Here is a 23,710-nt window from a genome sequence, read left to right on the forward strand (position 1 = left end):
GAAATATGAAAAACTCTGGAATAATGATGAAAGGGCAAATATGAAGTAATCCAGAGCTGGAACCTTCAACCCACACCAGCAGAAGCCAGAACCACTGACAAGGACACGTTCACCTCACTGAAGTCATTTTAAATTTCTAGTTGAAACTAATAAAAAGAAAACACATCATTCTGTTATCTGTGGTATTATTGCCTTAAATATGCAGCACTTTTAGAATAAAAATTCAAAATAAATATATAGTTTTCTAAGTAGTAATACTTGTTAGGCCTGTTGCAGAAACCGGTTTATTGCTTGATTTTAGCAGTTTTTAAATTATTGAGGTAGTTAAGTTAATACCAGGTATTATACGGAAAACAGGCTAGCACTCTCAAAATCCCTGAAAAACAGTGAAGGAAACTTATTCAAAAATAACAAATTCAAAATTCACAGGGCACAGTGCTGCGTGTAACCATGTTTTCTAAACAAAACTACACCCCAACATTTTTATCTATCATCCATCTTTTTAAAAGATAAAAATGCATATATATCACATTGGACTACTAAAAAAAACATTTCTTTTAGGTATTTATGATAAACCATCTTTTGGTCTCACACCCGCACTTTCAGACAGTCTCGCGCTCTGGACGTGGTTGCTTGGTAACCGCGTACGGCTCGCGACCGGTGCTCGCGACATTTGTGTTGAAAGGCGGGACATTTAACTATTTTCTTCTTTTCTGGGCATCCACATAGATTTCGACCTATTACTAACAGGTAGAGTTTTGTTTTAATGATTAAACATACCGAATGCTACTGACTTTTTCTCAGTAAATCCACGGACATGTAGCTAGCAAGCTAGTGGTAACGATGCTAAAGGTCTCTGTAAGCTCGAGGTGTCATGACCATTACTGATTTTTCTGTGTCAAAGGTGGGACGAATCTTGTGAAAATGGTGTTCTACACTCAACTCTTCACATCCAACCGAGGACCCTTGTCTAAAATCTGGTTGGCAGCACACTGGGAGCGGAAACTCACCAAGGCTCATGTGTTTGAATGCAACTTGGAAACAACCATCAGAAATGTCAAAGACATCATGTTTCCAAAGGTAAATGCTTATGAAAACTATAATTTAAAGTCACGTATTTATTAAATAAGAAATCTGAGTTAGTATGTGTGAGCCGTTTCATAAATGGTGAATGTGGGCTTTGTTTTGTTTTGTTTGTTTAATAGATGAAAACAGGTTTGAGGACGTTTGGTCATCTGCTGATTGGTGTGGTCAGAATCTACTCCAAGAAGACAAAGTATCTTTATGAAGACTGCAGCGATGCCCACGTTAAAATTAAAATGGCATTCAGGCCAGGTAAGGTTTAATTTAGGCTAAATAAAATGCTGAAGTCAGTTTCAGAGTTAACATTTGACTAAAGAGCAATTCCACTGAGCTTTTACCCTTTTGACCATCTTCTATCTCCCATTCAAAACGGGTCAAACCTGGATTTATTCATTCTTTACCAAAACACAGTTTGTGATTTATGTTCAAGTGTTAAATACATCTATTTTATCATAGCTAAATCCACAATTGTTAGTTCCTTTGGATATCCATGTAATGTAGTTGTGTACTTTATTTTTAAAAACGAGACCAGTTTTACAGCTTTTTACAACTAAAATAAACCAATTTGCAGAGATTTTTTAATGTTGTTTACGTGTTTGTAAACTTAAATAGAACATTTAATGATAACTATAATCAACACAAAACTAAATGCACACAAGTAAGTAGCAAATGAAGCAAAACCTTTAATAATATTTTTATGTGTCGGAAATGATTTGAGGTTTTGTTTAATCTTTGAGAACACATCAGGTGTTAACTTTTTTGATGCAACAAACAATAAAATAACTCAGCAGCCTTTAAAAACAGTATTAACAAAAGCCTCCTTTGGATGGATGGATGGATGGATGGATGGATGGATGGATGGATGGATGGATGGATGGATGGATGGATGGATGGATGGATGGATGGATGGATGGATGGATGGATGGATGGATGGATGGATGGATGGATGGATGGATGGAAGGAAGGAATAAGCTACATTTTTCATTCCTCACTAGGGCAGGGGGAGCTGATGTCTCACTTCATCCGATGAGAGGCATCCTGGGCAGATTACCTGTCCATCACAGGGACATAAAGAGACATACGGTCTCCCCCTGCCATAGGGACAACTTGAGTCTCCAGTTAACTCAACAATCATATTTTGGTCTGTGGGAGGAAACCAGAACACACAGAGAAAACCCAGGCATGTGTGGTGAGAACATGCTAACTCCATGCAGAATGGCAGTAGTTGGGATTTGAACCTGCAACTTTCTGCAGGGCAACAATGCTGCACCTCCTTGCAACCCAAAATACTTATTTCTTCTAAATAAAAGTACCACCAGAGAGCTGGAATGACTGTGTTACGTCCTGAAGTCAAAATAAAATAAAATCTACTCCATCATTTCAAACCCAAGGAAATTGAAGCTTATTGTTATATGTTATTCTTTGCTACCTGCTGGGATTTTGTTCTTCTTTTCTTTAATGACTTGCTTGATTTCATATTTAGTTTGGACGTATGTTTGAACATTTTGGATGTAATTAAATACCCCAGGTCAAACGGACTTGCCTGAGGAAGGGCTGGAGGCCAAACTAAAAGCAATTACTTTGGTTGAAGACTTTACTGCATTTGATACTCAGCTCCCACTCTCCAGGTACCTTTTTGTCAGGAGATGAAATTGTTTAAAGTCCACAACCTAATATTAGTAATGATAAAAGCGGTTTACCAATAAATCCAGTAAATCACTCCTCTGTTCCCTTCCCTTCCCTCGTCCTGGAACTCCAGTGACATGGATGTTGTGGGCGACGCGTTACTGAACCAGTGTCGACCAGAGGAGATCACCCTGAAGGAGGATTTCAGAAATGACTTTTTGATCGTTAAAATCGGTAACAACCTGATTATTAATGCAACACCACTTTTTAATCTAATCTTTTTACTTGGTAAGCAGCTTTCCTTTATTCCAGCAGTGTTGATTTTCCTTCTCCACTCCCTCTTACTTTTGTCTCATGAGCAGATAAGACCCCGAGCCAGTCAGTCTCGCTGCTGGACAGAACCTTGGACAGCCTCACCCAACACGGTGACACATTTGGGGATGAGGATCGTGGACTCGACTTTCTTGGTACTTTCTGTGAATTGATGAGAATTATTTTTTGTCGTGCTTTTCTCTGAGCATGTCTTGGACTGAACTAGATAAAGCAGATTTGTTTGGTGAAGCACGATTTTTTTTATTTTATAAACTAAAACTTTAGATTTAGTTAAATGAAAAATCACACAAACATGTTTGAAGCTGACTGCAGTCTAAGGGCAACACTGTTATCTGATGATGTGACACTTTCCTTTGTTTTACCTTATTTTTTTATTATTGTTGGTCTAATGTAGAGATTACTGACCACTTTGTGATTTTTAATGATTCTATAGACTTCCTGACGGATGGCAGCGATCGTTTTGGGCTCCTAAACAGCATCCTGGATGAGCCACTTGATGAGAACCAAGAGAGCTCCACACCAAAAGATCCTCAACATGAAAGAGCTGATGGTAATTAACAGCACTTTTCCTGATCTCTTACTTGCTTGTTTTTCATGAGTGTTTTGATTGTATTTCATGTTTTTCCAAAAGTTATGGTAGATCCTATGGAGGTCGATGCCCCCGCTCTGAAGACCCCCCTGCTCTCCGGTGTGGAGACGGCTTTTGTTCTGGAGCCCGTGGCCATCACTCGTAGGCTCAATCAGCTTTGCACTGGGACTATCCAATTCCCTCGTGTCACATTTGGCCCAGGAGAGAGAGATCCTGCTCCAGATAACCCTCGTTGTTTGGTTTCTGGTGTTTGTTTACAGCAAACTCTGACAGGAAGAAGGGGAAGAGAAAGCGTAAGCTGGTGGTAGACCAGACCAAAGAGCTGAGCAGTGGGTCCATCAGAGATCAGCTCTCTGATTATTCAGAACTGATTGGTCAGTTTGACATGGCCCCACCCACAGAAAAGATCATGCAGTGTTTGGAGGGAGGAGGAGCTGACAGACTCTTTTCACAGCCGGGTTCCACTCCGGTGAATCCACAAATAAAGGAGGTAAAGTTCTGCTGTGAGTCTTCGTGCTGCATGTCTTAATGCACACTTTCTGATCATTGTGTGCATTAGATGGTCACATGTGACCATAGATGGTCACATGTTAACACGTGACCATCATCAACACTGAAAGGTTCAAATATTTCAGCGGAGAAGGGGTTCGAGCATGTTGTCCACTAGCTCAGAGTCAGAACTTAGCATCGTCTTCCTTTGTTTACCTGTGGTAGCCCCGCCTCCACGCAGTCAGACCAATCAGCGGACTGACCACTCTCCTGAATTGTACTGCTGGAAGGTGTTTTTCATTGCTGATTCCATCCATCGCATAAACCACAAATGAATGAACTCGTGTACTAATTCAGACCAGAGAAACCAGACTTCAGGTGTGAAAGTATTAAAGCTCTGGCCTCGTCATCTTTAAAGACTAAGTTCACTGAGAAACCGCTATAGAAATAATAGCTTCAACCTCAAATGTTGTTTTTTATTAATCAGTGATGGATTCAAGTAGAGCTTCGGATTAGAATGAATTTATAATAGTTTAATTTTTACAAATGCTTTATATTGTTTTCATAAATGTTTAACGTGTTTCACTGGTCAGTTGTTTTTAAATCTGATAAACAAACTTTTTTATTTCTACTGCAGCGTTATTTAACACTTTAAATGTATTTTGCTAATAAACACTATAAAACTGGATATTATCCCCATATCTGCTGTGTGAATAAGTACTTTTTTCCTGTGCAGCTGTTTGCCACAAGCGTCTTTAAGCTCAGACATTTCAGTGTGACAGAGGAGGTTGAGGAAATGCGTCAAGATGGACAAGAAGGTAAAAACCTGATCAAGGTGAGAGAAGAATCATTTGAAGATCTCACAGTTAGCATTTTTTGTGAGTCTCCTCCTATAAAGGTCAGAGGGACGTCATCACAGGCAACATCAGTGTCACACACTCTCTGGCCGATGCTGGGGAAACACACTGCACCGAGCTGACGGCCCTCGATCACGTGAATGACAACCAGGAAACTAATTCAGAGATCCAACAGGTAAGGCTAAGGGTGCCCGGTGGGAATGTGTCAAGTAAAGTAACTTTGTTGTCTGTGTGCTTTCAGGATGAGAACAACTCAGAGACCGGGTATCCTGAGCTCCTATCAGAGGACTCCATGTTTGTCCATCCATCCCACATGGAACTTGACTCGGCTTCCCTCCACACTCAGGTACTGCTGTTGGCCCTCAGTTTCCTCTGGACTCATCTCAGCTTTAGAGGAGAACTATTAGAGCACGGCTGTCTATAAATAGCTGTCACACTGAGGCAGCTAACAGATGGCAAGTGCCCTGGCTCCAGGCTCAGCATCACTGATTACACCATGGTGCTTTTCCAACCTGCAGTCTCTGCTGGACAGCCAGGACTTAGAGGAGAAGAGGAGCACCAGGAGAGTGCTGAAGCTTCTGAGAGCTTTAAAAGTATGTTTCCTTAAATAAACGCAGAGTCACACAAGCTGTGGCTTAGTTCTGTCTTTGATTAGTTTGAAGAGTTTTGTTGCTTTAGTTGCCAATAAAACACATGCTTTTAATAGATATGTGTTTGTATCTGCAGCAGGGGCAGAGCAGCAGAGACCCCATATTCAGCGTGCAGGCTTTCTGTGAAGGAAACAACCGCTCACAGGCTGCAAATACCTTCTTCTGCTTCCTGGTTCTGACTAAACAACAAGCCATCCAGCTGCACCAGAGCGCTCCGTATCAGGACATCAGTGTGACACCAGGACCCAGATTCTATCAGTAATTTTTACACGGTTCTGGTGGGCCTGTCTCGTGCAGAGGGACCGCACTTCTGAGTTTAATGTGCAGAAAACTCCATTCAGTCTTTTTGTATTGAAAGTTTTCAGTTCACTGCTTTTTCACTTTAAGAGACAGCTAAACAGATTCATTTTATTCCTGAAAATGTCAACATAAAAAAAATCCTGAGTAATATTTATAAACGTAATATTTTAATAAACGCTATCCTTGAGTGTATTTATATTTATACGACAGGTCGTGGTGTGCTGTAGCTGCTGTTAGTCCTAACGTTCCTGCAAGCTGTTTTTACATGTTTGTTATTTGTTCTAAATACTTAAGCGGCTCCGTCCCAGGAGGTCCGTCCTCAAACCTCCACTTGACTTCATCTGAGGAACAACACAGATTAACACAAGCTTTTATATACACAGTTACAATAAACTGGCTTTGGTGTGAAACGATTCCCTCTTGTTTCTTTCTTGATGTTTGGTTTATGTAATTAAACTAAAGTTTGCCATTTTGTGGCTTATTAGGATAGGTAGTTTTCACCTGGCCTAACAAGTGCATGTAAATGTTTTACTAAACTAAAAGCTCACCATTTAACATCTTCCCGCTTTCCGGTGAGATTCTTGTGCTTTTCTCAGGATTTTATCACATTTTATTTTGTAATACTTGGCCGTATTAAAATAATTCACCTTTTTATAATTAAATAACGTTTTACAGATTAAACCTACAAACACAGGTGCTTTCATCGGATTAAGGGGATTTCTGAACTTCTGTCCTGCTGTCAGACATCATTTCTGCAGATGAGGCTTTGTCATCAGTCCCTGCAGATCATCTGTCCCCGCTGTCTGACTCTGTCCCTGCAGATCATCTGTCCCCGCTGTCTGACTCTGTCCCTGCAGATCATCTGTCCCCGCTGTCTGACTCTGTCCCTGCAGATCATCTGTCCCCGCTGTCTGACTCTGTCCCTGCAGATCATCTGTCCCCGCTGTCTGACTCTGTCCCTGCAGATCATCTGTCCCCGCTGTCTGACTCTGTCCCTGCAGATCATCTGTCCCCGCTGTCTGTCTCTGTCCCTGCAGATCATCTGTCCCCGCTGTCTGACTCTGTCCCTGCAGATCATCTGTCCCCGCTGTCTGTCTCTGTCCCTGCAGATCATCTGTCCCCGCTGTCTGACTCTGTCCCTGCAGATCATCTGTCCCCGCTGTCTGACTCTGTCCCTGCAGATCATCTGTCCCCGCTGTCTGACTCTGTCCCTGCAGATCATCTGTCCCCGCTGTCTGACTCTGTCCCTGCAGATCATCTGTCCCCGCTGTCTGACTCTGTCCCTGCAGATCATCTGTCCCCGCTGTCTGTCTCTGTCCCTGCAGATCATCTGTCCCCGCTGTCTGTCTCTGTCCCTGCAGATCATCTGTCCCCGCTGTCTGACTCTGTCCCTGCAGATCATCTGTCCCCGCTGTCTGACTCTGTCCCTGCAGATCATCTGTCCCCGCTGTCTGTCTCTGTCCCTGCAGATCATCTGTCCCCGCTGTCTGACTCTGTCCCTGCAGATCATCTGTCCCCGCTGTCTGTCTCTGTCCCTGCAGATCATCTGTCCCCGCTGTCTGACTCTGTCCCTGCAGATCATCTGTCCCCGCTGTCTGACTCTGTCCCTGCAGATCATCTGTCCCCGCTGTCTGACTCTGTCCCTGCAGATCATCTGTCCCCGCTGTCTGACTCTGTCCCTGCAGATCATCTGTCCCCGCTGTCTGACTCTGTCCCTGCAGATCACCTGTCCCCGCTGTCTGACTCTGTCCCTGCAGATCACCTGTCCCCGCTGTCTGTCTCTGTCCCTGCAGATCACCTGTCCCCGCTGTCTGTCTCTGTCCCTGCAGATCATCTGTCCCCGCTGTCTGACTCTGTCCCTGCAGATCATCTGTCCCCGCTGTCTGTCTCTGTCCCTGCAGATCATCTGTCCCCGCTGTCTGACTCTGTCCCTGCAGATCATCTGTCCCCGCTGTCTGTCTCTGTCCCTGCAGATCATCTGTCCCCGCTGTCTGTCTCTGTCCCTGCAGATCATCTGTCCCCGCTGTCGCTTTAAGAAGAAGCAGCAGCAATGCAGCAGACGCACGAGCGTTAGTTCATCTCGGGGCTTCATGGCTGCAGGATGGACTCTCATCAGCACCAACAGCATTTCTGCTTCCTGCTGCAGCCAGGGACCGTGAAGTCGGGCCGGAACCGAGGCTCTCCTTTGCTCAGCTTCCACCTGCCGAACCGGTACCGTTGTGTGGGCAGGTTGTAGTGCATGTGCGCGCGCGTGTGTGTTTGGATGTGGGACATACAGGGTTCGAGTTGAGATGCAGTCTGTATATAGGACGCAGTTTAGACAGAAGTGTTTGTGTTGAACGTCCTGTTCGGACCGGTACCGGGGCATGTGATGACAATCGTGTGATTTTAATCCATCCGAGCCGCGCAGCTTCTTGCTGACCTCAGTCCAGTCTCATTTGCCGCTGCTGATGGTGTCGCCTCCACAGAAAACACTGACACTCACACTTACGTAAGATGATTGCGTAGGCTGTTTCTCACCTACCACCTGTTGCGCAGACGGGGGGAGGTGAAGTTTCCTGCTTGTCCTAGAAAAGATGAGACGATTTTATCTTTTATATTAATGTCAGATTTAAATCAGCTTGTGGGACAGAGGAGAACATCTTGTCCTTATCTTAGGTTTATCCTGTTAGATAACCAAACAAATGGTGGCTTATCAGATGTTTTTCAGCTACATTCAGAATTTCAGCAACAATGTGGCACTAATACATGTGAGACTGAGTGCAGATTACCCTAAAGTTTATAAGTTATAATCATTAATTCAGAGAGAACAGATGAATAAAACATGGATTACCTGTAATGTTCTACATAAGATTTCAGATAAGAGTCAAAAATAGCTTTTATTAATCCATGAAGAATATCTAAGTAATATCATCCTCCCATAGGGGGCAGTGTTCTGCCTCCTGGTTTCAGACCATATTTATATGTCGATGTTTCAGACAGTAGCCTACATAAAGAGGACTGAACCTGAGCTAGGATATGCTGCCATAGCTAGAGTCAAATTCAGAGAGATCCTGACTTTAACCTGCTGAACCTTTGACCCTGTTAGTGGACTGGTTCCAGACAACAGCAGCTCAGCTCTGGTTCCCATGGGCTGCAGAACATCACCTCTGAATCACAGCATCTGCTCCAGATGGTCTCCAGTAGCAGAAGACCACACCAAGTGTCACTACTGTCAGCTGAGGAGACTACAGTTCACACACGATCACCAGAACTGGACCAGAAGAGAGTAGAACCTTGTTTCCTGGTCTCATGAGTCTGGATTTCAGCTGCAACATGACGGTTAGGTCAAAATTTTGTGTCACCAACACGAAAGCTAGGACCCATCCTTAAGGGAGATGTTATGTTCCGACTTTGGCCCCTTAGTACCACCTGAGCATGGTAGTCAATCCATTTTGGACCTGGATCAATCTTCTGATGGCTCCTTCAGCGAGATAATGCACCATCTCAAAAGATCAGACCATCTCTATGACCATGAGTTCAGGGGACTCTAAAGGCCTCCACAGTGACCAGATCTCAGTCCAGAACAGAAATTTTGAGATGTGGTGGAACAGGAATCTCTCATCACATTGAAATGTAAATATGGACCTCTGAGCAACATTTCCAACTCCTTGTTGAGTCATTGAAGATCTAAGGTGGATTTTACATCAAAAGGCTCACACATGGCACTGATTAAATGTACCAGATAAAGTGGCAACAAGTGTACTTGTGAAATACCGCACTATGAGTGAACGTGCAGGGAAGTTTACGACTGAATATCAAATTCAGATGGCCTCCAAAGCTAATCTAAGCAACACAGGAACTCAGACAATCTGATAAGTGTTAAAAGTGTTCAAATCGATGTGTTAATAACTGAGAGACATTCACAACACAAGCTCTAAATTCTGACAGATGGTGTGAGATCTTGGTGTGTTGCATGAGAATATGCAGAGTGTTACTTTTAAAATGTAACCAAACCAGCTTTAACTCCACTATTTCTGAGCAGATGATGCTCGGTTATAAAAACTTGCCAACAGACGATCAACAACATGGTTCCTTCAAAGGATGAATTTGAGTTTACAACCGTTTTGAAAAGGTAGAAACTGTTTTATTACAAATTACTTCAAAATTCTCTTGATCAATAGCGTCTGTGTTGATTAGAGTAAAATAATCAGGAAGCAGATTGATGCCTGCGTTGGTTTTGTAATGGTCCCTTATGGTCTAATTACAGCGCTCCATAGGAACTGTGGTGTTTATTTTCAGCTCTGCAGAGCAGGGCGGGGGAGACAGAGGCAGCTGGACTGACGGTGAACTCTGCACTGACTGTGTCCTCTTTGTGTTCAGCAGAGAAGACGTATCTGCTGCTGGCCCAGATGAGGGCTAGACGTCTGTTACTGGGCTCCAGTACAGACAGAACAGGATGATAGCTGTTATTCCTTAACTCCACTATTTCTGAGCAGATGATGCTCGGTTATAAAAAGTTGCCAACAGACGATCAACAACATGGTTCCTTCAAAGGATGAATTTGAGTTTACAACCGTCTTGAAAAGGTAGAAACTGTTTTATTACAAATTACTTCAAAATTCTCTTGATCAATAGCGTCTGTGTTGATTAGAGTAAAATAATCAGGAAGCAGATTGATGCCTCCTTCTTCCGGCTCTTGGAGAGTGCAGGCGCTTTTTTCCTCCTCTCCTCCATAGCTTATCCTCAAGACCCTTTGTCTGTCTGTGTGTGCTGGGTGCACGGCTGCTTCTGCATTTTTGCTGGAAACTGGAAACTGAAATTCACTAAAATGGATCTCGTCAGTTGGTCTCTCAATGCGATTGATAAAATTTTTTCAACAATGAGAACGGGAGAAGGGGCTCTAGGATGCCCCTCCGTGACAGACCCAGTTGGACACATCATGGACTCCTGGAAACAGTGGAACTTGATTTGTTTATCTCAGCTGTCCGTGGAGGACTCTGAAGACGTGTGGATATCCGTGGTGTCAGGTTTCCTGCTCATTGGCCTTGGAGGCTGCCTGGCTTACCGGAAAATTAACGAGCTGTTGAGGAATATTGGCCTGATCCCGGAGCTCAGAGATGGTTTGCACCATGCTGTGAATTCACAGACTCACATAATTGTCGAGATGAATCATAAGCTTTGAACTTTGGTCGAGATTCATTCATTGGCACAAAAGATGGATGCCATCACGGAGAGAGTGGACGAATCAGCACGGATTGGGATAGATTAATATCCATTATTGGGATTTTGAGAGGTTGAGGACCAACAAACAAACTGTAAGACAGAGAGGAAATTATCTCAGTCTGGCCCCAAAACAATTTCTAATCGGAATCTGGCGCCCTTGAGCCTGCAAGGCTCCATCGAAAACTCCCCCCTCAGAAGATATGTGGAATGTGCCGTTGCTATGGCAACTCAACTCTGTCTCCTTTCCCAGCCTGGGCGGGACTGCGGGAAGGCCGCTGAAATGTTCCAGGGTCACTGCAACCCTCCAATCCTCAATGCTCCTCCCCTATCCACACTGAGGTGACATGTGCTGCTTGTAGTGGCTGCAGGAACTGAAGTGGGGATAGTCCCAACCCACCACCCCACCTAGTGGACACTTATGTTGTGTTGTCTGAAGTCTGTTGCATAGACAGTATGTTTGAGGTGCTTTTTTTTTTGCAGAGCAAAGCTGCCCTCCCGGTGGAGGGTAACTCTGAAGTGCCTTTTTTTTCCTCCACCTGAACCAATCCTCATGTAAACCCCTCTTATCTCTATTAAGGTAGCGCGACTCAGGGTTGCGAATGGCCACAGTCACCAATTCTTGTCATGTGTCTTGCCCGTGTATGTATGATCTCTGAATTGTGTGTACTGAAACTCTAATTTCCTCTGGGATCAATAAAGTATCTTTGATTTGATTGATTTGATTTGATTCTCTTTTGTACCACTTAAGATTTGTAACAGTTTTTTAATTTCTTACCTTTTATTACAGCCTAGCTGTGTGGGCTTCCAGAGACCCCCATTAAAAACAGCAGTGGAGACGCTGGACATCACTCATCACATCCATGTCTCTCACCCCGAGTCGAAAACCCTCCTCGAGTCAGCGCAGGTACCCAATCGTCTTTCTGTTCAAACCCAAAGAGTCTCCTTTTTTAAATATTCATCAGATGATTGTGTAATGATCTGATCTCTACACCAGGCGCTCAGTGGGAGCCGGGGGTGGTGGTGGGCGATGCTCCCACAGTGACTCATCCAGTACTCATACCTTCCCCGTTCGGTTAAAGCCCTCGGAGGGGAGCCTCACACCCCGCACACATCCAAACACCCCCCGGTATGTCTCCATCGCACTGCCTACTCTTTACACCAGGGGTGTCCAAAGTGTGATTCGGGTTTGTCTGCCAACTTTGGAATGATTTTGTGCTGCCCTAACAACGCATGCTGGTAGATAAAAATTAAACAAAGGTCAGAAACATTTGTGGACTAAATTTTTTCTTTTTTGTTTTATTTTAATTCTAAATCCGAACACAGGCCTTCACTGACTCACTAAAGAGCAAAAGGGACACAAGTTCTCGCCGGTCATAATAGATGAGAGTTCAAACGATCGACCCAACAAATCCAGGGAATCTGACCGACTCCAGTTCGGGTTTTAAGCTCTAACTCCTCACAAAATTATTTGACATTTTCTGAATAATTGGAGCAAAACTGCTCTAGACCGGATTCACATGCTAACAACAAGAAAATAAAAAACTTGTCTTGTAATTCCATTCAGAATTTCTGTGCCACAAAGGCACAGCGCTGCAGCTCGTGAGGAAAGCTGGGAACGTTTTGAGACACTTTCACCCCAGCGAATGCTGCCTATTGTCACACCTCAGAGCCCTACGGTCTTTAAATGTTTGTTTTTGTAAACAGTCTTTGCTTGCTTTCATTTTGAATCAGACGCCAGCTAAAGCACACATTCTGCAGCGACAACCATGGGATCAAGCCCCCCACCCCGGAGCAGTACCTTACACCACTGCAGCAGAAGGAGGTGTGTATACGCCACCTGCGATCCAGACTGAGGGAAAACGTGGAGAGACTACAACACAGGTGACTTCTTCTACACTTGCTGTGTGCCGCCTCCTCACATGTTGTTGTAACAAACCTGAAGATAACTGCAGATGAGTTTGCTGTCTGGTTGTTTTTGTGTACATCCAGGGATTGTGAGATAGAGGAGCTGAGGACTCAGCTGTACAAGATGCAGGAAGACTGGATTGAGGGAGAATGCCACAGAGTGGAAGCCCAGCTGGCCCTGAAAGAGGCTCGCAAAGAGATCCAGCAACTCCATGAGGTAGTTGAGTCAGTCAAGTCCAATCTGAGCATCCATGAGCAGGAATCTCATGACCACAAGCCATACTTAGGGTTGCAGGGAGTGCGGGCAGGGGAAAAGTCTCGCTCCTGTGGATGCTCCCCAGCCAGCACTCTGAGCCGCGGCACCACCTTCACCCGACGCAGCAGCGAGGCCCTGCAGCTGGAGCGCAGCCCTGAGTTCAGCGGGGGAGCTCGCCCAGCAGGACAGACCCACCTGCTCCTGGAGGCAGCACTCCTGTCAGAGCAGCTGCCCCAGCGGGACCAGCACATCCGAGGCACCCCCGCTGTGCCACGCTCTTCCACCTTTGAGAGGCTGTGCAGTGGAGGCGCCGTGCTGCCAATCTCACATTCTTGCCACAGTTTGGGCAGCAGCTGCAGGTGCAGTGGACACGCCTCCCTCCCTCATCATCACTTGTTCCTTCACTTACCTCAAGAGGAGCCTCCAGTCCCCTCCGTGTCTGCTGCTGCTGCTGCCCCCGCCACTCACACCAGCCCCATTGTTGTTCCTGCAGCAGAAAAGAAACCAGAGGTCCGTTCTCAGGCCTGCAGCCCGACCATGACCTGGCTGTGTGAGGAGAGCAGCACTGCAGGGTTGAGCGTCATTTCTTCATCTAAGATGGACATCACTTCCTCAGAACCATGGCTTCCAATATCTTTACCTCCTCAGTTCTGCCCCAGCACTGAGCTGCCCCCATCTGAGAAACCTGAGGCAGCAAAAGTGCCAGCACGAATCCAAACCTGCCAACCCCAACCTATATATCCACTTCCTGTTCAACAGCAAGCCACAGTGCTGGAGATAGACGAGGACCACGAGGAGAAAACTGATGGAGGGACTGAAGCTGGGCCATCCCCTGAGCCATGTCACTGGAGCCCCTACTTCCTGGTAGACCTTTTGGCTTTGGCGATGCCCATGGTCCCAACGATGGCGTGGTTGTGTAGAGGAGCGCCACAGGAAGTCATGCCTGCTTACCACATCGGCTCCCTGCTGAGGGGCTGCTGTGCCGTTGCTCTCCACTCGCTGAGACGTCAGGGTGCAGGCAGGGGGCGCAGGCCCACCAGCATCAAGGGAACTGCTCCACTCTGAATCTTTACAAACCAGAGCACATCTGTAAACCTCTGCTGAGTCAACATGCCGATCCAGCCATGTGTCAGATGTCTCCTCCTGCAGGACTTTTTACCTCTGAAGGTTTCTGGTCGACAGTTGAATGAGAGAAACCAGGACTCAGCAGTAATCTTTTCCTTTATTCCTTCTGCTTCTGCCTGGAGTTTCAAATGTTTTCTCTTTAAAGCAATCTGCATGCAAAAAAGCAGCTCAGATTGCCTTGCTAGTGCTTCAAAGCCCTGCGTGGGTTTTGTCGAGCAACCTTTAGAATAATTTTATACAGTTTACACAATGAAAATAGGTTAAATGTGAAATTTAAAGCTTTTAAATGGAAGAATCACAGTCATGGAAACAGCAGACAACACTATCCCACGGAGTCAAACAGTTACCCAGTCAGAACTAATCAATAACAGAGCATCTAAAAGGCAGTCTTTCGGTTGTTTTGGTAATATCCTCTCATCAGGGTTGAGGGGAAAAAAGATAACACACCCTTACTGGTATTTATTTGGTTTCAGGTCAACAAAAATGGCCAGCAGTTTTTCTAATAATTACTCATAAGTGGATTAAGGGATTTCTGATTTTCTTGTTTACTTTATGAGTGTGAAGAGGAAAAAGAAGGTTGCAGCACTCGGGTCAACGGAAAATATTTAAACGGTGCAAATAAATTAACTGTAGTTTCAACATTGCTGTCCTCGTCTTTGTCCTCTGACGCAGACAGCAATGTTGACACGTTAGTTCATGTATTTGCAGAGATTAAAAATGTTTACGCTGACCTGAAGAAGTTTTGGCTTTCTTGACCTCTGATCTGTACCAGACACAAATCATCCCTGCAGGGCTTCAGATGTTCTGGGTTTTTATTTAGAACAGGCCACAATGTGTTGGTTTTTCAGGTCTTGGCCTACGTCACGTTGTCAGACAGGTTCCTTTAAAGTTATTCTATGGTTTTGATAGGTTCAGCTCCACCAGCCACACCTGATCACGAACTTTCAAAATTAGGTTAATTACAGATCATTCACGATTTAACATGGAGGGATTACTTTCTAACATGGTTTGAGCACTTGACTTTACATTTGCTCGGGTTATTTTTAATTGATACTGAAATCAATTTACTGGGAAACTTGTGACCAGAAAAAAGTTTGCAACAGGGCAAATACTTTTTCCACAGTGTATAGCTAAAGACTCAACAGATTGATGGATCAGTATAATTTATAAAAAGGGTTAGTTTCTGTTTCTTTAGTTTGGAGTGGACATTAACCATAAACTAAGAATTAGTTAAAATAAGAAAGCAAACATCTGCATTTTAGATCAAAGTAACAGCTCATTCTGATGTATGCCAATAGGAAGACCCATCTCTGCTCCAAACACCCCATAAAGCACTTTTATCATCTGTCCACAGCTGCTATGCAACACTCCAGGGGTTGAGAGGGAACCGTGTGAATGGATCGGGTTCTGTGAGAACGGGTTTATACATTTGAATCCACGTTTTCTGCTTCATCTGTTTGTGTGAATAAACCCAAACATGAACTGTTCATAAATGTTTCCAAATGTTGGTGAAGTGGAATCAAGGAGTCAGCTTGAGCAAGAGCTTGAGAACTTTTTATTGCAAAATATGGTTTATATATAGTTTGGTATAAGAAACCAAAAACAACACCCTGTTTCCTCTTGGTGAATAAAACTTGCTTGTTCTCTTCCTTTCCTTTTTTGTTAATGTGCTGCAATACCTATAAATAATATCAGAAAATGCAAAGCAGTGAGAAACAATTGCACACAGGAGGGGAAAATTACCCTTCGCATCTTCAGAGAAAAAAAAACAACATAAAACTGACCCAGAATGCTTTAACCAGCCCAAATGTTTGTGCCTGTAAACCTCCTCATGACCAGGAACAATTCTGTTGACTTGTAAACAATACACAAATTAAGTCATTTTGCAGAACAACAAAAATGTCAAGTAACTTGTAAGTAATTCATGGCAACACTGTTTATGTGGCTATCTTTAAACCATGGGTTTATTTTCTGCACATTGTTACATATTTTTGTTTTATTCCACTAGCAAATATATTTTTATTCAACACAGTTCATTACCTGCAGTCAGTACAGTGTGATTGTAAAGGCCACAAAACCACAGAGATTAAACCGAGTCACCATTTACGACTGTTTTGTAAAAAAAAAAAAAAAAAAAGAAAAAATCCTGATGGAAAACAAACAAGAGTTAATCCGGTTGTTTTAAGTCTTAAAACAAATAAAGAATTACAGTAAAACAGAAATGATAAGAAATATGAAAGCCTACAGTTTGGAAACTAAAGTATGACTAGGGATGCTTCGATCAGGTTTTTGCTGCCGATCACGATACCGATACCCAAGAGTGACAATCACCAATACTGATCACATGGATCTGGCATAAACTTTCTATGTAGTTATGAGTGCTAAAGCCGACATAATCTGGGAATAAAGGAACAAAAAACATCATCTTAAATGGCCTGTGTTGATTTAGACAAAAACATGGTTTTACTTTATCCAAAAAAAAAAATAAATAGACACTCCGTGTGTTTCTTTCCGACCACAACTCCTAAGCCTCCTACTCACAACCAGGGTTTAGACCTGAAGGAGCCTCTTGGATGAGAGGTAAAACGTCTTCAAGGTAACCAGATGGGTTCAGCTGTTTTCTATTAAAACTCTTATGAGGATCACGTCCAGGATGAACGAGGATCTACACCAACTTGCTGCACGAAGCATCAATGATGAAGCTGGAACATTTAAATGTAGCTGCTGTCAGTAACAATCAGTCTAAGTAGTGCAGAAAAGTAAAAACCATTCTCACAACTTTGTGTTGTGAGATTTATTTGATTTATTATTATTATTACTATTATTGTAAAGATCTGAAGAGGCAATAATACGAGAGTAATGTTTAGTTTTATTTTGACGGGAAGTTCAGCGGGCAGAAAAGGATGTTTCCGGTTCCGGTCGGTGGCTGCTGTCATCCTAGGGCAAGCCGCTCTGTTACTAACTGTTCTGTAGATGGGTGAAGTTGTACGGCGCGGGTTCCTGCTGACTGTAGACAGAATTAAAGACCCTCGAGCGAATAACCAGAGAGAGTCTGAGTCGTTACGTTATTAGACTTATTTACTTATTACCCATAGCGGCTCCGAGTGGGCGGAACCCGGTGTCGCCCACCACAGAGGAAACTCTGAGGATAGTTCTCGGTCTTGTGACGGTTAAGCTTCGTTGGATGTGTCTGACTGTTGCTCAGAGTGTGTTTATATTTCTGCAGGGAGTAATGAAAACTCACCTGACTCATGTGTAGTGTTAAGGAGGGGGATGTGATGCCGCACACGGGTCTCTGCCGGCTACAAAGTACGAGCGACGGGTGATCGGTCGGCATGATTGGCCCTGAAAGGCGTTGATTGGAATTGGCCGATCTGGTGTTTTCGCAGAAATCAGCCGATTTTGATTTTGCAGCCTATCAATCGAAACATCCCTAAGTATGATAGATACGATTTCAAAGTAAGTGACATAATTCAGTTTGTATCTGAATGGGAAGGAAAAAGAATAAGTGAAGCTTTAGATATAGGTCCTATACAGGAATAGCAGGAATCATCTGAACATCTTCCTCCATGTTCTCAAAGACAATAGTCAACCTGCAACAGAAGAACAGACCAGAGTCAGGGCTGGGAAGGAGGAGGAAGGCAGGAGTACAGTTACCAGGCTTGTCGTTTCTGTAGAAAGTAAAAAATAAACCTATTTCATCAGTCTTACATAACATGTTTATTTTGGCTAAGATACAAAGACATTCCTGCTGGATCTTTACATTTTTAAGCTGTTTCACAAAGCCCAAACTGGACCGGACCGGACCAAACTGAACCAGACAGATGACAGCACTTTTTTGATGCCGTTGGGTTGTAAATGAACTGTACGACTGAAGGCTGTAAAAAGGTCTACAATAGTGGAATCATACACGGGACTTTGTTGGTTTGGACTAGCCGTTAGCTCATCAGTCCTGTGAGACATCCATTACTTTTCAAAGCCAGATGTTTCTACATGAACATCAGCTGCCTGTGTGAATGAATTTAATTGTCTTACCCTGAACGTCTGAGTGGAATTTAAACAAAGGTGAGTGCACACATTTCAGGCTTCCAGCCCCAGCAGCTCCACGTCAAAAGTGAGGGTGGCGTTAGGTGGGATGATGCCTGGGTGACCTTTGCTGCCATAAGCATAGTCTGGTGAACAGACGAGCTTCGCCCGCTGGCCTACACTCATCTGTGGATAAGGAGGACACTTCGTCACAACAAACTTAACAAAACACAAGTATGACTCAGAACCTTTGGGCTGACATGGATTTCATCAGAAGTGGTGTAGTTATGTGCCTCAATGAGAGTTTTCACCAAAAATCTGACAGAATGGAGTTTTATTCCTGGTTGGGATGTTCATGGAGGCAGGAGACACCCGTATGGCTCCAGAAAAGAATGCATAAAGTCAGATTTGCCTCATACGTCCTCTATAAGAATTGTGGCATCCGTTAATTTTTCTCCATTCTGGTTCTGTACTTGTTAGAAACAACAGTGCTGCTGCGTCTGCACTAAGACATGGTTAAAACTGGATTGAGTGTAAAAAGCACTAAACTGTTTTAGACACATTTTCTGTAAGTCACTTTGGATAAATGTCTGCTAAAAAGGTCAGGTGCAAATGGGGACGTGAGGGTGGGGGGGATCAGTGGAGCTCCAGCACAAATAAACCACTCAGGTCAAATGGAAACTCTCTGCTGTAGAAAATGTCAGATGAACTATTTTGAACCAAAAAAAAAAAACTGAAAACTGCATTTGTTGTCCCTGCAGCAACAGAAGATGAGTCATCATAAGTCACGAAGAGCTTAAAAACAACCCTGTTATATTAGCCGTTTGGTGGAAGTGGGCGTACACACCACCAACCCATCTGAGTCTCTGCAGTGTGTGTGTGTGTGTGTGTATGTGTGTGCTATTTAAAAATATAATCCTATCTTGCAGCAGCAGGTAAAATGTGCACACACAGCATCAGGCATCCTTCCATCATTCTAAACTGACTGACCTTTGACCTCACTGGGAGTGGAGTTCATATTTAAATGTAAACAGCCATTAAATAACTGGAATATTTGAACCGTCAGCAATCAGTACTGTTTTGTAAGCCGGCACGACTGAAACCACAGTTTTAATCCAACACATAGCAGAACATGCGTCGCCTCCCTCCACAGCACGCCTCCTATAACAAGGAGTGAACTCCTCATAACTTATGCAACAAGTTATTTATCGAATAAAACTGCAGGAAAATAGAAGCTGATCAGTATCTCCATGTTGTAAAGTTATTCAGCATGAATGTTATAGATGGATATTTTAAAGCATGCAGTGAAAGAGCTACAAGCTCACAGCCTACACACCATCCACCTGATCTACTACAGATGGTTAGAGCACCAGATAACCGCTAATGAAAGTTTCACAGAAGGTCTGTCAGGTTGTCATTTTACCGTCAACCATGTAGAAGATGTTTTTAAGATTCAAATTTTGTTTTATTGGTAAATCAAGTTGCCATGGACGTGTAAAAACAACCACAACCAGACAATATTCACATTCACTTGACTCTGCTATAGACAGGTGTACACATAAGTGGCCCGCAGGTGCGCTGTCAAAATAAACAATGTGCACCTGAAAAAAAGCTGCAGCACGCATTTGCACACCTAAGATTTTGTGGAGTAAGGAAGACATTTCTGGAGCATTTTAAAGATGTCCAAGAAGCAAGCTCCATTAAGTAATTATTTTGGTGTTCCTCCGCCTCCAAAAAAACGTCAGACTGACTCGGAACCGCAAAAGAAAAGAGGATTCACGGAGAAGTGGCTGCAGGAGGTCGGCTGGCTTCAAACAAAAGGATGAACGTACAGAGATGTGGTGCAGATTACGCCGTGAAAATCCCACCCTGGCAGACAAAAACAGCGCTTTTTACATAGGCGCTAAAAACTTCAATCATCCAGCGCTTGATAAACATTCTAACAGCAGAGATCATCAGAAAGTTGTTCGGGAAGTTAATAATGAAGCTGGACGCAGTCAGGACCAGAGGCCCAGTGATCCCCTCAACAAGTGGAAAGACAAGCTAAATGAAGAGCAGCAACAAGCACTCTGCAATGTTTTTCTTTGTAGCTTTTCACAAAGCGAAACATGGACGTCCTATGCGCTCGTATGAAGAAGATATTCCGCTTCTGAAGAGAATTGGAGTTAATGTCGGAAATGCGTGTCATTCACGAGAAGGTGGATCACTGAATGCATCGCACAGACAATCACTTCTGATTTAAGAGAAAAACTGCAAGCAGCAGAATTATGGGGTGTGCTCTTTGATGGATCAGAAGACATCACAAAAACGGAGCTGGAAATCATGTACACTGTGTCCGTGTCCAGTGCCGGTCAGTTCAGCTCAGATTTTCTTGGAATAATTAATCTGGGGGCCAGTCGAATAGCGCAAGACATAGTGGATGGACTTGTGCAGCTGGAAGACAAAGTTGGTGTCTGTGTGCATGGACGGAGCCGCTGTCAACGCTGGAGTGTACAACAGGGTTGTCCCCAAAATACACCAGATGGTGGACATCAAGGATTCCCTTGTGCATATTCTGTGCACCGCCCACACGCCGGAGAACTGCACCAAGTCAGCTGACCGAGCAGTCCCACACTGCGAGTTATTTAATCAATCCACTATTAATCTGCTGAGGTTTTATTTGAAGAAAAGGGGGTGCAAAGCAAATTGCACAACTAAAAATGATATGCATGGAGAAAGGCATAGATTTTGTGAAATTAGGAACGTTTTTTATTTGATTAGTTATCACAAAAGCAGCTGTTTACACATTGTGTTTTACATTCATATAATTCAGTCATGTTATTTGAAAATTTGAAGGTTTAAGTTAAGCTGGCAACATGTACCTGTTGTACTTATTGTTTTCAGTCAAAATTAAAATATGTTGCATCGTCAACGCGTTACTCTGTTTTGTTCCTATTGTGGGTTACGAATTAAGTGCATTAAAAAACGTGAGGACCAAGCAACAACCATGGGTTCTCCCCTGAGTACCAACCCAAAAATATTATGTGCACCCCTGGCTATAGACCACAACCATTGTTCCACAGCATTATAAGAACAATGTATCAACATCAAATATAAGATCACACATAGTGCCTTATAAAACCGCACTGCAGCAGGAATGAAAGAGTGAAGACTTTCACAACGGGTTTAACAAGTCTAACAACGGGGCGATAACATTCGCCCACTGAAAGACCTCCTCAGTTCATTATAAACATTGTGGAGAGGGTGATCCTCGAGACAGAACAGTCTTAAGTTTGCTCATCATCCTTGTAGCCATGAATAATCCCGATTAAAAAAAAACATTCAGGAGCCTGCTGTTTATGTCAAAGGATCTCAGCTTCCAAAGGAAAATAAATCCGGACTGGGCGATTTTAACAACAGCATCACTGTTCCTTTTCCAGTTTAGCTTGCTGTCAAAGTACACCCCTAAATATTTGTATGACTCAACAATTTCAATAGATTGGCCTTTGATGACCACTAGAGAGAAAGTTTGTTTTTTCTTCCAGAAATCAATAATTAGCTTGTGTTTTGCCAACATTAAGTTTTAATGTGTTGTACCCCAAAAAACAGACCATGAAGTGCACCTGCAGAGTGAACATGGGCTTCTTCTCACCTGAGCTACTCCTTCCTCCCAGCCTCGAATCACCTCCTGATGTCCAATTTTAAATTTAAAGGGTTTCCCCCGAGACCTCGATGAGTCAAACACTTTCCCATCGGCCAGGGTGCCTGTAATAAATAACAATAAATAAATAAAAAAGAGCTGGTGAGAATTATTTTGACATAAAACTCAACAGTTAGCTTGTATTGACATTTAGAGGCAGCTCACAGAAAGCTAGCTCCAGCTGGTTACCATGTGAGTTTGGCTGTCATTTATCTAGTCATCTCCAATCCCCAAGGGACAGTATCCAGCAAGTTTTAGTTGGTGCCCTGCTTCAACACAGCTGATTCGCCTGTTCAGCACCACAACAATCTCTACAGAAACATGTTAATCACTTGCTGATTAAAATCAGGTGTATTGAAGCAGGAAAACAACTATAACATGCTGGATACCGGTACTTGGGGAAGGGAGTTGACTACCCCTGATCTAGGTCCTTCACCTTAAAGTGAGATTTGTTATGAAGACATGGATAATGTGTAGTAAAGTTAGGATCTAGCTGAAAACCCAAGTTTATTTCTGTCCAACCTGAAGCAGACTCAACCCTTCAGCCTCAGAAATAAACACCTGTCATCAACACTGAATCATGTCACACAGCAGAAGGTGGAGCAGCCACCTCTGATCACATTCCTTTACATAAAGCATAGGTCTGCCACTTGATCAGTCTTGCTGTTTCAATAAAACCCTGATTCTGAATGAAATTCTCGAGCCCCACGTAAGATGGCGGCCGTGTTTACGCATGCCTAGAAGCTCCAGCAGACATCTCCGCGGATGTATCTAGGGTCTAGCAGCAGCAGCTACTACGTCCGTCCTACCACTTCTCCGTGATAATAATTATAAAAGTGGTATCACCCAGCTAACTGAGTAGCAGACATAAGTAACAAAGTTAACCAGAGGCTTTAGCTTGTGTGGGTGTTAGCCAAATCACCATAGCGATAACTATATGGAGCGACGGGAGCGACAGGCGGAAGCTAACGGACATATCCTGCTGTTAGCTAAACAATCTGTTAGCACTTGCTCGCCCCTTTTATAGAAAGCACAACTTCCACACGACTGCTCCGATACAAACATATAGACAAAATACAACAACAAATCCCTCGTCTAAACCATGACTGTCGTACTTACCAACATAGTGCACCACGACGCGCTGCCCCTTCTTCGGGAATGTCCGTCCTAAAGACAGGGGGACATTTAGAAAGCACAGTTTAGTGCTGGACTATGTTAGGAGTAAATAAGGTGGAGCAGTAATAAACAACACATCCATCTCACCATCGCCTGGGGTTATGGTTTCAATTTCTACCCCCATTTCGCTCTCTAGTGTCCTTTCTCTTTACCAAGCTGAAGCTCGAAGCGGAAGGAGGGAACAGGGGCGGTCCGGTGACTGGCGGGGCGGGTGGGCGTGCGGGGGTGGGGGGTGGGGTGGGGGTGGCCTCTCTCTCGCCTTGGTAAGCATTAAGGTGAAATATATATTAAGACATTGTTCACATCAGTAAATCATAGATACAAAAGGTGTAAATATACTTCATGAGGATCACATAATTCCAAGTTATTCCTGAAGTACTGTAGTGTGGGTAAACAGGATAGTTCCTTGTG

At 43.7% G+C, this 23,710-nt stretch overlaps 3 protein-coding genes across 5 annotated transcripts; 2 read left to right on the top strand and 1 right to left on the bottom strand.

Moving 5' to 3' along the window:
* The first annotated feature begins 616 nt into the window (after positions 1-616).
* Positions 617-6,340, top strand: rad21l1 (RAD21 cohesin complex component like 1). 2 transcript variants are annotated; one of them, XM_015968471.3, is made up of 14 exons: positions 617-750; positions 905-1,080; positions 1,206-1,335; positions 2,612-2,711; positions 2,843-2,943; positions 3,072-3,176; positions 3,476-3,592; positions 3,674-3,772; positions 3,892-4,121; positions 4,857-4,938; positions 5,004-5,152; positions 5,219-5,323; positions 5,496-5,570; positions 5,704-6,340. In XM_015968471.3, the coding sequence occupies exons 2-14, from the start codon at positions 925-927 to the stop codon at positions 5,887-5,889; spliced, it is 1,635 nt and encodes a 544-aa protein (XP_015823957.3). In that variant the 5' UTR covers positions 617-750; positions 905-924; the 3' UTR covers positions 5,890-6,340. The 2 variants fall into 2 exon arrangements, with proteins under 2 accessions (XP_015823957.3, XP_015823958.3); XM_015968472.3 differs by having other exon boundaries at positions 618-750; positions 5,019-5,152.
* Positions 6,341-7,967: 1,627 nt separating this feature from the next.
* Positions 7,968-16,067, top strand: LOC107391260 (syntaphilin). Of its 2 annotated transcripts, none has more exons than XM_015968461.3 (5): positions 7,968-8,138; positions 11,920-12,036; positions 12,127-12,258; positions 12,864-13,013; positions 13,122-16,067. In XM_015968461.3, the coding sequence occupies exons 2-5, from the start codon at positions 11,993-11,995 to the stop codon at positions 14,356-14,358; spliced, it is 1,563 nt and encodes a 520-aa protein (XP_015823947.3). In that variant the 5' UTR covers positions 7,968-8,138; positions 11,920-11,992; the 3' UTR covers positions 14,359-16,067. The 2 variants fall into 2 exon arrangements, with proteins under 2 accessions (XP_015823947.3, XP_015823948.3); XM_015968462.3 differs by lacking the exon at positions 7,968-8,138 and adding an exon at positions 8,165-10,495.
* On the bottom strand, positions 15,951-23,510 carry LOC107391264 (peptidyl-prolyl cis-trans isomerase FKBP1A). The gene is made up of 5 exons (XM_015968470.3): positions 23,387-23,510; positions 23,243-23,290; positions 22,076-22,188; positions 18,454-18,630; positions 15,951-18,011 (listed from the first exon to the last, which is right to left on the bottom strand). The coding sequence occupies exons 1-4, from the start codon at positions 23,421-23,423 to the stop codon at positions 18,499-18,501; spliced, it is 330 nt and encodes a 109-aa protein (XP_015823956.1). The 5' UTR covers positions 23,424-23,510; the 3' UTR covers positions 15,951-18,011; positions 18,454-18,498.
* Between the last annotated feature and the right edge of the window lie 200 nt (positions 23,511-23,710).

This window comes from Nothobranchius furzeri, chromosome 15, assembly GCF_043380555.1.
Source record: "Nothobranchius furzeri strain GRZ-AD chromosome 15, NfurGRZ-RIMD1, whole genome shotgun sequence".
Classification (NCBI taxonomy): domain Eukaryota; kingdom Metazoa; phylum Chordata; class Actinopteri; order Cyprinodontiformes; family Nothobranchiidae; genus Nothobranchius; species Nothobranchius furzeri.